This window comes from Acinonyx jubatus, chromosome D2 (assembly GCF_027475565.1).
Source record: "Acinonyx jubatus isolate Ajub_Pintada_27869175 chromosome D2, VMU_Ajub_asm_v1.0, whole genome shotgun sequence".
In the NCBI taxonomy this organism is placed as follows: Eukaryota; Metazoa; Chordata; class Mammalia; order Carnivora; family Felidae; genus Acinonyx; species Acinonyx jubatus.
This window is the reverse complement of record NC_069393.1, coordinates 60231410-60247937: the sequence shown is the minus strand read 5'-3', so window position 1 is coordinate 60247937 and position 16528 is coordinate 60231410. Positions and strand designations below refer to the sequence as shown.

Sequence of the window (16528 nt, the reverse complement as noted above, 5' to 3'; positions counted from 1 at the left end):
GCAGAGGCAGCACCACACTCCTGGTCTTTAGCCAATCTCAAATAGTAGTTAAGAAAGAAGCTCCTTGAGCTAGTTTATACTAACATGGAAATGACTAAAAGCCCCTCATCCTTCCCACAGTTAACCATTTAAGCCAAAGTCCGTTCGACCGGCAGAATTTCACTGGGATCCCACATGCAGTGAAATGACCACAGGCGGTGGGAACACCAGGGAGGCGTCCGGCAGGGTGGCTCTGGTCTCGGGCTGTACCTCCCAGTTCACCTCACCTGCATCTTCCCATTCTCTTCTGACATGAGAGACCCTTTCCAGGGTGGCCGGCGGAGGACCTAGCAATCCCAGGGGCGGGACGAGGAGCAGTGGAATGAATGGCATGTTCTTAGACATACGGGTCCTTGGCGAGTTGGGTTCCATAGGGACTAGGAGGAGTAGGTCTTCTAAGTGCACAGCTTAGGGGGAGAAGCAGGAGTCTGTAGACAAGGCCAGCTGGACCTGGGGTGCTAATGGAGTCTTGGAGGACCAGGGGGGAGGGTCTTGGAGAGGAGGAGATGGTGGAGACCTGGCTTTCAATTCCAGCCCAGCATTTACTACCCGGGGTCCTGGGGCCACCTCCTCAGTAGCTCACTTTGCTCATCTGTAAAACAGACATGATGCGTCGTAGCCTGGTGCGTCGCGTGAAGTGCGAAGCTCCTAGCCTGGCACATCGTAGGGTCCGGCGATCCTCCCAGCTCACTGGCCTGCCCACCCTTTCCCCTAGGTCATCGATAAGAACTCGGGTGGCTGGTGGTACGTCCAGATCGGTGAGAAGGAGGGCTGGGCCCCCGCGTCGTACATCGATAAGCGCAAGAAGCCCAACCTCAGCCGCCGCACGAGCACACTGACCCGGCCCAAGGTACCACCCCCCGCCCCCCCCAGCAAGCCCAAGGAGGCCGAGGAGGGTCCAGTGGGCTCTGGGGAGAGCCAGGACTCCCCGCTGAAGCTCAAGTATGAGGAGCCTGAATATGACATCCCTGCCTTCGGCTTCGACTCAGAGCCAGAGCTGAGCGAGGAACCCACGGAGGACAGCGGCTCGGGGGAGCGGCGGCCCGCCCAGCCCCGTAGGCCCTCACCGGCCTCCTCACTGCAGCGGGCCCGCTTCAGGGTGGGCGGCTCTTCAGAGGACGTGGCCCTGGAGGAGGAGACCATCTATGAGAACGAGGGCTTCCAGCCGTGTGTCGAGGATGCCCTGTCAGCCAGACGCTCCTCCCGGGACAGTGACTCCCCGGGGGGCTCCCCTCTGTCCCTTGCTAGAAAAAACTCCCCCAAATCAGATTCCCCCAAATCGTCATCGCTCCTAAAGCTCAAGGCAGAGAAGAACGCCCAGGCAGAACTGGGGAAAAACCACTCCTCTGCCTCCTTTTCTTCATCCATCACCATCAACACCACATGCTCTTCCTCCTCTTCCTCCTCCTCCCTGTCCAAGAACAGTGGTGACCTGAAGCCCCGTTCTGCCTCGGACGCAGGCATCCGTGGCACGCCCACGGTTGGGGCGAAGAGGGACGCCGACCTAAAGGCTGGGCTGACCTCGTGCACCCGGGCTAAGCCGTCGGTCCGGCCCAAGCCGTTCCTGAGCCGAGCAGAGTCCCAGAGTCAAGAGAAGATGGACATCAGCACTTTACGGCGCCAGCTGAGACCCACAGGCCAGCTCCGGGGCGGTCTCAAGGGCTCAAAGAGCGAGGATTCAGAGCTTCCCCCTCAGACGGCCTTTGAAAGTCCCAGTGAGGGGTCCAGGAGAGGCTCCACTGACCTCATTACCCCCCCAGCCGCCACACCCCCGTGTCCCACCAAGAAGGGACGAGAAGGGCAGGCCGCCTCCTACACGACATGTAGTGCCTACCAGAAGGTCCAGGACTCAGAGATCAGCTTCCCCGCAGGCGTGGAGGTACAGGTGCTCGAGAAGCTGGAAAGCGGCTGGTGGTACGTGAGGTTTGGGGAGCTAGAGGGCTGGGCCCCTTCCCACTATCTGGTGCTCGGCGAGAACGAGCAATCCGACTCCTCTGGCAAAGAGCCAGACACAGTGAGCGCCCAAAGCAAGCAGAACGAGGGCAAGTCAGACAGCCTGGAGAAGATCGAGAAGCGGGTCCAAGCACTGAACACCGTCAACCAGAACAAGAGGGCCACGCCGCCCATCCCCTCCAAGCCTCCGGGGGGCTTCGGCAAGACCTCGGCCGCCGGGGCAGTGAAGATGAGGAACGGGGTGCGGCAGGTGGCAGTGAGGCCTCAGTCGGTGTTTGTGTCCCCGCCACCCAAGGACAACAACCTGTCCTGCGCCCTGCGTAGGAACGAGTCGCTTACTGCCACCGACGGCCTCCGGGGTGTCCGCCGGAACTCCTCCTTCAGCACCGCCCGCTCGGCTGCCGCAGACGCCAAGGGCCGCCTGGCCGAACGGGCCGCCAGCCAGGGCTCAGACGCGCCTCTGCTGCCCGCCCAGCGCAACGGCATTCCCGTGTCCCCCGTGCGCCCCAAGCCCATTGAGAAGTCCCAGTTCATCCACAACAACCTCAAAGACGTCTATGTCTCCATCGCGGACTATGAGGGGGATGAGGAGACAGCAGGCTTCCAGGAGGGTGTGTCCATGGAGGTCCTGGAGAGGAACCCCAACGGCTGGTGGTACTGCCAGATCCTGGATGGCGCAAAGCCCTTCAAAGGCTGGGTGCCCTCCAACTACCTGGAGAAAAAGAACTAACATGGGGCGTGGGTCCTTCCAGCCTGGTGCGGGTGAGCAGTGAGATGAAGACAAAGGGGAAAGGGAAAATGGGAGGGGTGGGGGGGGACAACGTTAAACCCTGCAGAATGCGTGACCTCAGAGATGCTCCCCGCCAGGCTGTCCCCCAGCTGGCAGGTAAGGTCCGGCGGGGGCCCACGTTGAGCAGGGAACAGGCAGGGGAGCGGCGGGCCTGGGACCAGAGGCAAGAAAGCTGAGCCCTACGTGGGCACCTTGGTGATTTGGCTGACGGACCTGGCACCATTTGGGACAGGCCACGAGGGAAATTCCAATTGTGCCTTGGCTGCAAATCCGGAAAAGATGTGGTCGCAGGGACCTCCTGTGCCCTGCCCCTGCCCAGCTTGGTTTCTGCCGCTGGCACCTTGCCATCGGAGGCGGTCCTTGTGTTTGCCAATTGTGCCGGTCTCCCGGGGATTGCCGCCACCTGCCACGGGCGCGTGTCCTAGAAGACCCCACTGGCTCTGGGGCTTGGAGGCATCTCTTGGGAGCCCAGCCTGTCCCTGGGCCAGGCCACCGTCAATGTCTGTTCATTGAAGAAAAAGCAGTTCCCCGGTTGCCAGCAAGGACCACCTTTCTTACCTGTCGCTGTTCCCTGGCCTTGAGAAGAGTCCGCCCTGCCCTGGGTGCCCCACGGAGGACCGCCAACCCCAGAGTTTACAGAGAGGGTGGGTGCAGCCGTCAGTCTCTTCACCATCTGCACAGACTTTATTTTGGGTATTGCTGGGTGGGCAGCTCTTTTGCATGTTTTGGGAGAGGTTTATTGATTTGGGGCTTCAATGTCAGGCCTTGGGTTTTGGTCTTATTTTAGGGGTTGTTTGGGGGCCCAAGAGCAGTCGGCCTCACAGGGGACAGAATGAGTAGCAGATGGGGCTTTTCTGTCGTAACTTTTGCGGGGAGGTTGGCGGTTTTGGGCTTTCACTTCCTTTCCCTTCACAAGCCAAAGTCCTTTCGTTTGGTTTCCACTGTTGTGGACGGCACCCTAGTGTGGCGCCTGCCGGAGGGCCCAGGGGCTGAAGCCCCAGTCCCAGACACGGCAAAGCAGAGACGTCTCAGTGGGGCAGGACCCTCCCCAGGAGGGAGGAGCAGGTTGTCCAGGAGAAAAGGCAGCTCTCAGGCTGCCGGGTGGCCACCATTCTGCACGTGTTCTCCCGTCTGGGCAGGACCAGAACCCTTACGTGTGAACTGTGGAGAAGCACCCATCGTCCCCGCTGAGGGCTGAGGGGACCCCGGATGGGCAGCCACCACCGGCCGAGCGATGCCACAGGTACCGGAGGACCCGGGCCGGGAGCCGACCTGGTCTTCCCAAGGGGCGGCGCCCCCCACGAAGAGAGGAGAGAATAAAGTCCCTGTCAACCTTGGGTTGTGTCTTTCAGTCGTTGACGTTTCCGAGGGGAGCCTCCGGAAGCCTTGGCTTCCCCAAGGACTCCCCCCACCTTTGCTGGGAGTGGAATCCCACACGTGCCTTTGATTGCGGACGGACTGGGCTCCACAGCCACCAGCTCAGCTGCCAGAGGCCTGGACCAAGGGTTGGTGGTTTCTACAGAGGAGGAAAGGCCTCCCTCTACCCCTGCTCCCCACCCAGGCAGTGTATGTTGCCCGAAGATCAGCACGGGACGCTGTGTCTCGTGCCTTCAGCACCCCAGCCGCCCCCTAGACCCTTGAGGCCTCGCCTGGGGATCTCCCCAGCCTCCTCGCTGGCCGTGCACTCATGCCTGGCAGCTACAGCAAACTGCTCGTGTTCTTTGTGGAAGGGCCGCGGTGAGATTTTGTTTCTTGTTTTGTTTGTGAGTTTAAAATTGAAATTCGTTCTTTTCTTCTGCTGGACAGTATTAAATAGAGTAGGATATTGAGTTAATCTGCTAGGTTGCAGTACTAATGGTAGTGGTTTAGTGTCTTCATATTAATATTATTTGGACTTATTTGAACAATAATGATAAAGAAGTGGTTCATTATTTTTTAATTAATGCACTTTAATAAGGTGGAATGGGAAGAAACCCAGAGAGCAAAGTGCATTACTTAAAGATGCAGTATATACTTTTCTCATTTTTAAGCAGCACATATTTATTAAAAGAAAAAAAAAGTAATTTATGATTATTTAAAATAAAATTTAAAAGTAGAGTGACTATTGGGTGAAAGGACCTTCCATGTAGCTGTCTTCCAAGGGGGGGGCCCCAGCGGCCTCGCTCCTCCAATGTCTGCACTGAGCCAGTTCAGTCAGTAACGTGCCAGCCAGGCCAGGAAGGAGTGCAGGACGCATCTGCCGAACACAGAACATCTCAGTTGGACTGGACCACAGTGTTCCCCAGAGCCTGCCTTTCCCTGCCCTTCCTCACGGTCTGCACTGCCCCGTGGGGCTCTCCAGCACCCGCGGGGCCCACATTCTCCACCCTCCCCCAGGACCCTCTCTCCTCGATCCCCAGTGCTCTAAGTGATAGTCATTAAAAGTGGCCTTGGAAGTCACTCCATCCCATCCCCTTCTGTTACTGCAGCCCAAGGGCAGGGAATTACTTTTCCTGAAATCATGTAGCTAGTTAATGGCAGACCACCCCACTGCATTAATCCTTGCGCTCCCTCCCACCCCCATTGGAGTTTATTGTGTGGTCATCATGTTTACATTGTGACATCCAGCCCCCTAAGGATGGCTGGGAGTTGCTCAGGCATCTAGGAAACGTGGGGAATGCTGCCACCTGGTGACAGCATGTAGATTTGGGCAGTGAACAGGGATTGCCATGCCCCATCTTCGCACCTCACCCCTCACCATCACCCCCTGACTCAACACAGCACAAACCCTGCAAACCCAAAGAGAATATTAATACTTGAAGCACGAAGGGTACATGCCAGTCCCTCTCAGACATGGCCGGGGGATGCCAGGGCTCGTACCCCTGGACTCCTGAGCCCCACCTAGGGCAAGGGGGCTTTTCCCTAGAGCTACTGAGCTGCTTTGTGATGTTGGAGGGTACCGCAGCAGGTGGAGGAGGGAGGGGCCTGTGGCTCTGACCCATCTGGAGGAAAACCAGATCGGACTAAAAAAGGAAAAAGGAAAATGAAATCTCAGCAGTGTCCAAACCCAGTTTTCCATTAATTGCGATTGAAAATGTGAAATAGCGTTGTATTGCTGTATACTGCACCTTTAATCCTAATGAGCCCTTCTGAGGTCATTATTGAGGTTTGTATAATGCCCGAAGATGCATCATTTGGTGCTTTTTCTTTCCGTTTAAAGACCTTTTTTCTTTCATTACAAGGGGAAAAAATGTCTTCATCTCTCTCCCACTTTGAAACAGCGGGCCTGGCTGGGCTCCCTAGCCCTGCCACGCTGTTGCCACTAGGCCAGGGGCCCCCTGGGGGCAGCAGGAGGGGGCCGGAAGGGGCGACTCTGAACGGCGAGTGAGCCATCTGCCCCTGGCTGAACCCAGGTTCTGCCTTGCCAGCCGTGGCCCTCCACCCCTCGCCTGGCCCCAGAGGCTTCTCTTTCTTACTCTCGAGTCTCCATCTTGACGAAGGCATTATATAGAATCGTTTTAATCACTTTCAGATGTTAGAGCAGCATATTTTACTGGCATTTATATCCATCGCTTTCCTCAGCAAGGCATGTTACTACTTTTATCGTCTAAGGAAGAAAGACAAGGGAATTTCGGTTGAACATTATTTTCATATTACTAGTATTTGCAGAGTAGGTGTAGAACTATTTAAGTCTAGCCCTCGGTTTGGTAGTTTGTTTTAAGGGAAAAAAAATGAAAGTAGCCCCTACTTTTCCTGTGTTTGTTTTGTTTTGTTGTTCTGGGTTTGTTTTTGGTTTTTTTTTTTGTATTTAACTAATATATTATTTCTTTAAGGTTACTCACTTCCCCTACCCCTCCAAATACTTTGCATTCTCAATCGAAAATGAAAACAATCTGAGAGACAGGAAAAGTGCAATATTATCAAGAGGGACGCCAGGGCTTGTTGGGACAGTGGCGGGAGACCCGGTGGCCCGTTCGTCCATAGGAGGCGGCAGGGCTGCTGGAAGGAGTTAGGCTGTGGAGCAGACAGGTGACCTTCTGGATATTGAGCTTTTATACCCGCCCCCTCCTTCCCGGCAGGATGGCAGGGGTCCCTACCGGAGGGCAGCCCCTTTTTCTGTTGGGTGTTATCCACCCAGAAGGGATTCAGGGACAGGCCGCTCAGGGCCCCAGCCGTCGGAGCAGAGCAAGGACATCCGGGAACGGTCCCTTGTTTTCATTTCCATTGTTTTTCAGCCAGCTGCCCAGAAAGACCTGTCCTAAAAATCACTCCCAGCAGCCCTCTCTCACCCCAGTCTCCTGATGTTTGGGCCGTGATCTTTCTGATGTATGTTTGAGTCTTTCTAAAACTATGTAACCTCAGTTCAGTTTATGGGCAGGAACCCTAGATGTACCAAATCCTTTTTTGGGGACGTGGGTGCCTTGAGCCCCATGTACCCCAGTGAGACACCAATTCCCACAAGCCTACAGCTAGGCCTGGTGCTGAGCTTGGGCCACCTATTCATCTCAATGACTTCAGCCCGAGGAGTGAGCCCGGCCTCTTGCTCAACACCCCGACAGTTCCCAGAGGGCCTCAGAGAAGTGTCTGAGGGGCCTACTCAGGTCTTTGTAGACAGCTCCCCACAACAGGTACCAAGCGGGCCTCCTCCTTACTTGGCACTGGTAGAGAAAGCAGCAGGATGGGAAGTCTCTGGGTCCAAGCCCTTGGAGCTCTGCCCTTCAGGGCTCCAGGGACATCCTCACTGGCTTGTCCCCTCCGTCTCCAGTACTGTATGCTTGCTGCTCCAACCCCTCTGTTGGGTGAATTCCTGTACAAACATGGATCTGTGTGCCCAGAGTGGGACCGTGCCCCTGTGTGTGGGTGTCTCTCCTTGGAGTATACACATTTATATGTCCAATCTTTGAGAATCTCGATGCAGAGCTCTCTGGAAAGAGAACCACCCACATTACTTAATCTTAAAGAATTAAGATTCCCTCACTTTTTTGAGGGCTGTGTGTTGAGAGCGAGTGTGTGTGCATGTGCGTATGTGTGTGTGTCCATGAGCACACACGTGTGAGTGTTGGTAATTTCCCACTTGAACTAAATAACAAGGGGTTAGAGAACAAATACCGGGCAAGCTGTCTCCATTTTACAAGTCCTTGGCATTGGGCAGGACCCACGGGACTCACAGCTTCTGGCAGCAAGTGTGCGTTACTCACACACGTAATTCTGGCTGGAGAGTGCAATGTGTCTTTTTTTTTTTTTTTTTTTTTTTGGTAATTATTTTATTATTTTGTTGGAAACTTCACACTGGCATTAACAGATCTAGCAGAAGCAGCCTAGGCCATCATCCCGGGCTCCAAAATGAAGATGTGGACGCGAGAAGTCACTGGGTGTGGAAGCACTGAGATGGTTGAACTGGGTCACCCGCCACCTGCGGATGGGTGGTCTAGCAGGCCGACCCCACCCACTGCCATGCATATCATCACCGTGGGAGGGAGTTCTCGATGGTAAGAGCTTCTGGCCCTCAGTTCTCATGTTTCTGAGGGTGGTCAGGCTGCTGGGACCAGAGCATGCTCGTGGTAGTCAGCAGACCTGCATATGCACTTGCACCAGACTGCAGGCCCCAACTGAACACATGACAGAACAGTGTGACGGCTCCTCCTCGACCTTACTGAGCTTTGTGCCTAAATCACGAACCACCCTCAGTGGTTCTCAGTTCTATGGCCAGAGACAGTGACAGGATGAGGTTACTGACCTACAGCCTTGGTTTCAGGAAATCAGCCCCAGTAATTTTAGCTTCCCTCCTGTTTTGTTCTGTGCACCTAGGTCTGCAGCCAGAAGTTGGGTTCATTGGTGCTTACAGACTGGGTGGAGGGCTCTACCTTCTAAGACCTTGATCCCAACCTGCCTATAAGGTTGGGGTTACCATGCAATCTCCCTTCCCCAATCCTGTCTTTTTAATCTTGGGTTTGCACTTGACCTTGACAATCAGTCCCCTCTCCCATCCCAGTCCTAGAACTCAGTGGCCTTAGAGAATGGTTTCTGAGCTGAAGGTCCCTCCTTTGTTCCCAGTTCCACACTGGCTAATGGGCTGGGACCTCAGGGGGTGAGGGGCAGGGAGAGAGCATGCGAGAAAATGGTTTTAAAGCAGAAGGATGGCTCGAGCATGTTGGAGGCAAGCGAGAGGCATGTTGGTGAGATGAATGTGTGCATGTTTGGAATGGCTGGGGCTTACCATCCCTTCCCGGGAAGGCGGCTTCCAGAAGAGGATGTCTTCTAGGCAGAAAGGGAAAAGTGTGAGAATGCTGAGAGAGTTTGGAGTCTGGAGTTTAGTCTTCATTCAAAAGAAGGAAGAAGTCAATTCTGAGTGTTTCAGGAGGAAGAGAGCAGGTACAGAGGGAATTTACTGATTCAATACCCAAGGGTCCAGTCAGAGTAGGTTAGAAAAGCCCTAAGATTTGGCCACAGAAGCAGCTAGCCCGAGGAAACCGCTACCTGCTGGGACACAAACTGGGTCCCCAGCACGTTCTTAATGAACAGTCACTGATTTACGTAGTGGAGACAGGAAGTCGCTAGCAACAAGCCAGTCTTTGAGTTTGGAGGCTCTGGCTCGAGAACATTCATCCATCTCCCAGGTTCCCAGCTGGTTTTGCCCACATCCCTTTGTCCAATCCAGAGGTGGCCTCTCAAACTGCTCAAATTGGTTAGAGACCAGTGACCGTAATGGGTTGTACAGTAAGGACCCACCACCCCACCAAACTGGAACCTCAGGGTCCAGACACTATCGAGCATGTCTGGAAGGAAGGCAGCCTCATTTCTTTGGTTAACACCAGTTATTCTGGCATGTCTCTGATGTTACCTGTGGCTACTCGGTCTGCTGAGCCTGCCTTGCAGGTGTGACTTAGAAGACAGGGCGCAGTGCGCACTCACACGTGGATATGCCCTTTCATTCTCAGTGGCCTGTGACCAAGGCACATTTCCATAAGCGCTTACTTCAGAGAGAGAAGAGTAAACAGCCACCATTCTTGGATCTGCAACTTGTTCTCGGCACCAGGTTTTCTTTAAATGCAGGACACAAGATGAGAACAGGGTTTCACGAACAGTAGTACTGAGAGGTCTGCGGGAAGGTGACTTCTGAGTGAAGATGTGAGTGGCAGGTCCTTGGAGGGTGGTTTGTGGACTGCATGGTTGCATGTGAACTGCTGGGTGTCTCTGGGGCTCCAGAACTTTGAGGGGTTCTTCATGGTCTCCACTTAGCCCCTCCCAGCTCCTAGTGGGCTCTGTGGGGTTAGGAGAAGGTTGTGCCCTCTTCTGCCCTCAGCAGAGAAACTGAAGAAAAGGACATTGAATTCAGTGCAGTCAATTTGAGTGCTAAAAAATTTCCAGGATCAATGGTGGTGCTAAACTATCTCCATGTTTCTAATATTTTTAATAGTCGGATTTTTTTTAATTGTTCTCATCACAAAAATGCAGTGTCCTTGGGGAAGGGATCCAGCCCCTTGGCCTGCCACTTTCCGGGTGTCCTTTATCATTGTTGACGGGACTCTTTGGTCTGCAGAAAATACTCTGTCTTGGCATGCTTCTAGACTGTAAGATTTGGGTTGTTTTGTTTTGTATTTTGTTTACGTTTACATGCATCTTGTATTTCCCTGAAAACTAAATAAAGTTTTTGGCCTTTTTAACTGAACAGAATCACCTCTTAATTCTCCCTGTCATCAGAAAAGCCATCCAGCTGAATGGCAAAAGCCACATTACCCAGAATACAGCATGAACTGCAGGATCCAGGGCCCTCTGAGGACACTGGAGGGGCGGGGTGAGGCAGGTAAGTTGCCACCTTTGTTGGTGAGAATCAGACTCAAGCTTTTCCTCCCTCCCCCACCATCAGGAGGCTTTCTGGGAAGCAGCCAAGGCTTTGAGAGCGAGAAATGCTCATCTTGGGGCAAAAGATCCACATCCAACAGGCCGAGCTGGCCTCTCAGCTTAGAGCCCCCCTGACCCTACCCTACTTTTGCTGGACCCCAGGAAACAGTGCTGGGCCGTGCTGGTGTAGGAAGCAGCAGAGGGCAGGAAGGCAGGCCTGCTATGTGCTCGAATCCCAGCCCCACCAGATGAGGACTGCCACGTTTTGCTAGACACACTCCACCACTCCCAGCTTCTGCAGCCAGGCAGATCTTCTCAGCCCATCCAGAAGCTTTCTCTAAAGGTCCCTGGCCCTCCCTTTCTATCTAGCTGTCACCCATTTAATATCATCAACCCCCTCCTGACCTACATGAAGGACCTGTCATCTTCCCATCGGCCCCTAGGTGGCAGTGCCACCCCACAAGGGTTTTGGGCCAGGTTTTGGCCCACCTCAGCCTTACCAGAAAGCTGAGCAGACCTCATGGACTCCCACTACTCCTGCCCCAATAAACACTGCTCCTCACAGGCCCAGGGACTTGAGGCCACCGAAGGGCAGTGGCTTCTCCCTTTCAACTTACAAGGTTCACCTGGCAGGCTGGGCCCCTGCTGTCCAACTCCAAGTCATGCTCCAGTCCCCCATTTCCAGGGAGTCTTCCCTGGTTCTTGACTCCCTTCCATATCCAGGACACCTGACCCTTCACCCCCACTCTCCCTCCCTCCCCAGCCCTCCACACAGCACAGCCCTCGGGCTGGTACGAAATCACCTTTATTCACAATCACAGCGACCCAAGTTCACAAAGGAGGCAGCAACTATCCCAACACTAACAGAGACAGTGGTACAGATGGCTTCCTCTCCCCAAACCTCGGGCCACACAGCCCCTGCACTTAAGACCTTTCCTTGCCTTGGAGATGAGACTCCAGACTGGATGGGGTCACCGTCTGGCCCACCCCACCCTCCTCCCACAGAAAGGGTCTCCGGGGTCAGTGACTGGGGAGTAGAGACCCAGTGGAACCATGACTTCCTAGAGGCCCACTGCAAGGGAGGTGCAAAGTCCCAGCCTGGGGTTCTGACCCCCCAGTGCTGTCCCACCCACCACCCTATAGCAGCCCCTCACCAGAGAACTCCCAAGAGTCACACACAAAGTCTTCTCCCCCCTCCCCTCAATCATTTTACAGAGGTGGCAGCTGAGGCTGAGGGGCTATAACCCGGACAGGGCCACACAGCTGCCCAGTGGTCAGGTCTAGAACCCCATACTCCACCATTCGCGGGAAACAGCAGTCTCTGATGGATGTAAAAAGCCATCGGAGGGGGACAGAGGGTTGGGAGGCTGGGGGGAGACTAGGCCCTCAGAGTGGGCCCCGGCCCATCGCCTCTCAGAGTAGGGCAGGCAAGGCTGAGAGAACTACAGCCTAAGAGCAGGGGTAGGGGACCCTTCTTCACTCCAGAATCAGAATAACCAGAGGTGCTAGGACCTGGCCCCTTCTCTCATCTTTCCTGGGGCTTAAGAGCCTAAGAACGGCCTCCCTGCCCTTGCTATGAGTAGGCCTCCTGTTCCCTGGCCCAAGCTGGGCTCCCCTCCTTCAGCCTCCCCAGAACTTTTGACGTCCTCATGGAAGGGGGAGCTCCTGGGCCTCCTGATGGATTCAAGCCAACTTTGATAACCCTGTTGCAGCCCAGAGAGGAAGGGCACTTTGTGGCTCTGGGTGATCCACCAGCCCTAGGACATTAAGCTCAGTCTGTGTCTCTGTAAAATGGACACAATTTGACACAATTTGAAAGGAGGCCTCCCAATTCAGCCCCTTTTTCTGGAGTTCTAATTCATGGTGAGCAGAGCTGTCTATGGACTTTGGGCTGGAGCCTGGGGAAAACTATGATAACTACCTCTGCAGCGCGCTCTCACCAGGCACTCCACACACCAGGGCATTTCTAGTTCGAAGGGCTCGGGGGACAGCAACTCACTCCCCCACCCCCCCATAAAAAAAAAAAAAAAAAACCTACAAACCAAATAAATAAATAAATAAGGAAAATGGCTGGTTTTACCCCAGGGGATCCCACCCCCACCCCTAATCCAGGGCCCTGGCCTCTCCTAGGGATGCTCCAGCCTCTTTATCAGCCAGGCTCAGGACAGTACTGAGATCTGGGAGGACAAGTCACAGCAGATGTAAACCTGTTCTTAGCCTGACAGAGGACAGCCTCTGCTCTCTCGCTCACACCGAGAGGCTGTTCCTGGGCAGCAGCATCTGGTGAGATGACTGGGGCAGAAAGGTTATGGCCAGGAAGGGGCCCTTTGCATCTCAGCCAGGGCACAGGGTCAGGGACCCAGAACCTGGAGCCTTCTGTGGCCTGTCCATCCACCCATCCTGGGTGAGTGGGAAAGGGACATAGCATGGAGGCTGCAGCCTGCCCAGGATGAGAGGTATCCACTGGCCTTCTTACCCCTGGTTGCCAGGCCTGAGGGCCAGGGAAGACAGGAAGGAAAAGGTGGGTACAGCTCCGAGAGGAAGGCAGCAGCTCAGGGGCTGCCTGCCTAGGGCTGCCGTTGAGCAGGTTATACACTGCCCAAGGGCAGTTGGCTGAGAGAACAAATGGACACTGAAGTCCAGGCCATACTCCGAATGCCCTAGCTCAGGGACACATCTGCCCGGAGGCAGGGATACGTTTTCTCACTCTTACATGGGCTAGAGGACTTCCTACCAATCTGCCCCAGATGGGAAAGGATTAGGACAGGCCAAGACCCCCACTTAGCCCCTCAGCATACAGGGAAGAGCTGGCTACAGAGAAGGGGAAGACAGAGAGTGGACTCCTCCCCTCCCCTCTGCTGGGGAATCTGCTCCTGCCCCTCACCTCCCTGCCTCATACCTTCTTTCTTCCCAAACCTTTAAGGGCCTCAGTTTCCCATGTTTAATGGAGAAGAGGAAAGAGTTTCCAAAACAAGTACGAAGAGAAGGGGCCCTGTTGGCTTGCCCCTCAGCTGGAGTGGGGTCGAAGTCTGAGAGGCAGGCGTGCAGGGTGGGGCGCCATGACGGGCTAGGAGCTGCGGTAGGTCTTGATAATGTCCTTGATGGGGCGACGGCAGATGGGGCAGCAGGCGTGCAAAGCCTTCTTGAGGCGCAGGCCACAGGCATAGCAGAGGCACATGTGGCCACATGTGTAGATGACCGTGTCCACTGCATGCTCATAGCAAATGGTGCACTCATCGCTCCACTGTCCTGTGCCCGGGGTCACTGGTGACTCAGGCAGGCTCACTGGAGAGTTGGGAGCTGTCCCTGGGGACAAGGGGACACCAAGTCAGTGGGAACATAGCCCAGTCTGGCCCCACGTTCATGGGGAGAGAGCCCCCTGGTCTCTTACCTCCCAACAGGCATCTGCCTGTTTACCCTGACAACCCACTTCCAGAGCACTAGGGGGCACTAGACAAGGGCCAGGGTGCCCATAAGGTGGTGAGAGAAGAAGGGATAGAGGAAGGTAGGGGGCCCAGAATCTTTTAAGGCGGGCCCCTCCTGAGCTAACCTTCGGTCTTCCCTGTGTGCTCAAAAGTGCTTTGGAGAAAGGTGTCCAGCTGGGGGACAGGAAGGGATACACCCCAGAAATCACCACCCCACGAGGGTTCACTGACCTATCTATCTCCAGCTCCTCCAGGGCCCAACTCTGTCACAGAGGCTGCATGCCCGCCTCGGCCAGGGGTCTCGGGGCAGGGAGTCTGGCACGGACACCACGGAACCGGAGTAGCCAGCCAGCCTACTTACCGCCAGCAGAGCTGCCCAGAGGTCCAGAGCTGCACGTGCTGAGCAAGGGGTCGGAGAGGCGGCTGCCCAGGGCGCTGGGCGAGGTTGGCGTGGAGGCAGGGGAGCAGGAGAGTGACGGGATGCTCCGCTCTGCCAGGATGGTGGAGCCTGCGGAAGGGGAGAGAGGGGCTCACTAGCCGCTGAGAGGCCTACCGGGAGAAAGCTCAAGTCTCCGCTCCTCCAGGGGGTTCCCAGGAGAGAAAGTGGTGACACGGCCTGACCACACAGTCCAGCCACTGGGCGGGGCCAGGGCAGGATTCCACAAGCCAGCCCAGCACCCTGCCCCAGCTCTCTGTTCCACCTACAAATCTGGGGGCCCTTTCTTGTTCTGAGCTTACTACATCAGCAGTCTCGAAACAAGAGCTCTGCTGAGAATCCCACCTCCACCCTTCCCATGCATCCTCACCTTCAAGGTTTCCCAGACAACGACGTCCCCCTCCTCCTACCTAGTGTGGCCCTTCCAGTCACAGCCTGACCCTCCCTTTCTAAGCCCTGTGTTCTCTCGGTCACTGACCCTAGATATCACCCACCTTCTCCTCTGCATAAGCACCTTTGAAATGCCCTTCAGCATCTCCCAAGCTTGTTCTGTGCTACACTCACTCTCCTTCCTTCCCTCCCTCCTTTCTCTCCCTCTTCAACACCTCTCCTCACCTTCCTCTTCTCTTCCTGCCCTCCCTTGCACGTCCCTTCAACAAGTCCTACCAGGCACCATCAACTGTGTAAACATAACACTGAGAACAAGATGGACAGGGCCACTGCCCCCAAAGAGCTGACTGTCCAGGGAGCCCCTCGGGGCTGTCCTCAAATCTCCTCCTCTGGGGAGCTTTGACCACCCCTCCCCCAACCACATTACTTTATTTACCACTGACCCGCCACACACACCACATACACGGGACCAAACCACACAGCCTGGGGTAATATTTGTTCTTTGCCCAGGAATGCAGCTTTGTTTTCCCAGTTGAACTATGAGCTTCCTGAGAGCAGGAAATCGTATTTACCTGTGACTCTCCCACAGGCTCTAACATATTGCCCTATACATAAATGTTCAGTGAGATCTTCTCTATTATTATGTGTTCTAATTTATTTAACAGTCACTGTATCTAAGAATATTCACTAGATATCTGCGACGGCAGATGGGGCAGCAGGCGTGCAAAGCCTTCTTGAGGCGCAGGCCACAGGCATAACAGAGGCACATGTGGCCACATGTGCAGATGACCGTGTCCACTGCATGCTCATAGCAAATGGTGCACTCATCGCTCCACTGTCCTGTGCCCGGGGTCACTGGTGACTCAGGCAGGCTCACTGGAGAGTTGGGGGCTGTGCCTGGGGACAAGGGGACACCAAGTCAGTGGGAACATGGCCCAGTCTGGCCCCACGTTCATGGGAAGAGAGCCCCCTGGTCTCTTATGTCCCAATCCATTTATTGGGTTTCTCTTAGTGTTAATAGTCTTTTAGTCAATTATCATCTTTTTTCATAAAGTCACACCTCCTATTTGCTTTTCTTGCCTTATTGCACTGGCTATCGTTTTCAGAACAATACTCTAAGGCATCCCTATCATATTCCTGACTTTAATGAGAATGTTTCTCACGTTCCATCATTAAGTATGAAACCGGCTGTAGTTCTGAAATAAAGGAAATATCCCTCCATTCTCAGTGCACTTAAGCCTTTCACAAAGCAGAGCACACCTCTGTAAGGTAGTTACCCTTCACATATTGTCACTGGGTTTTCCTTGCAGTTCCATCAGGAGCCCCAAACACCGATTTGCTGACTGAGATGCCCAGTTCTCCTACCACCCAGAAGCACTATCTTTAGCATATATTGTTTAGCAAACATCTGGAAGATTATTCTTAAACCCCCACCTTGGCCCACTTACCTCTCGAGATATTTAAGTCCTGATTTTTTTTTTTTTAAGCTTCTCCTGTGTCTAGTAAGCCTCTTTGGGGAACAGAAGTCTCATCGGAAAGCTACTTATCTATTATTAGATGGTGCTGAGGTAAGAGAGTACCCTGCCCTTATGGAATTTCCTTCATCTGAGGAGCAGTATCTCCCAGTGAGTGTAGCCAAGTACCTTTTACCTCAGCCTGATTTTTTTCTGTACC

At 54.5% G+C, this 16528-nt stretch overlaps 2 protein-coding genes across 9 annotated transcripts in view; one reads left to right on the top strand and one right to left on the bottom strand.

The window, feature by feature from the left end:
- The window catches only part of SH3PXD2A (SH3 and PX domains 2A), a 235228-nt gene extending 231221 nt beyond the window's left edge, over positions 1-4007 (top strand). For all 7 annotated transcript variants that reach the window (XM_027062986.2, XM_027062987.2, XM_027062985.2 and 4 more), the window contains one exon: positions 755-4007. In XM_027062986.2, coding sequence (XP_026918787.1) covers positions 755-2722 — 1968 coding nt within the window. In that variant the 3' untranslated portion in view covers positions 2723-4007. The remainder of the gene's footprint in view (positions 1-754) is intronic.
- Positions 4008-11392: 7385 nt separating this feature from the next.
- NEURL1 (neuralized E3 ubiquitin protein ligase 1) overlaps positions 11393-16528 on the bottom strand; it is a 79393-nt gene continuing 74257 nt past the window's right edge. For both annotated transcript variants that reach the window (XM_027062995.2, XM_027062997.2), the window contains exons 5-6: positions 14390-14536; positions 11393-13909 (exon numbers count right to left, since the gene is read on the bottom strand). In XM_027062995.2, the coding sequence (XP_026918796.1) occupies positions 13671-13909; positions 14390-14536 (386 nt within the window). In that variant the 3' untranslated portion in view covers positions 11393-13670. The remainder of the gene's footprint in view (positions 13910-14389; positions 14537-16528) is intronic.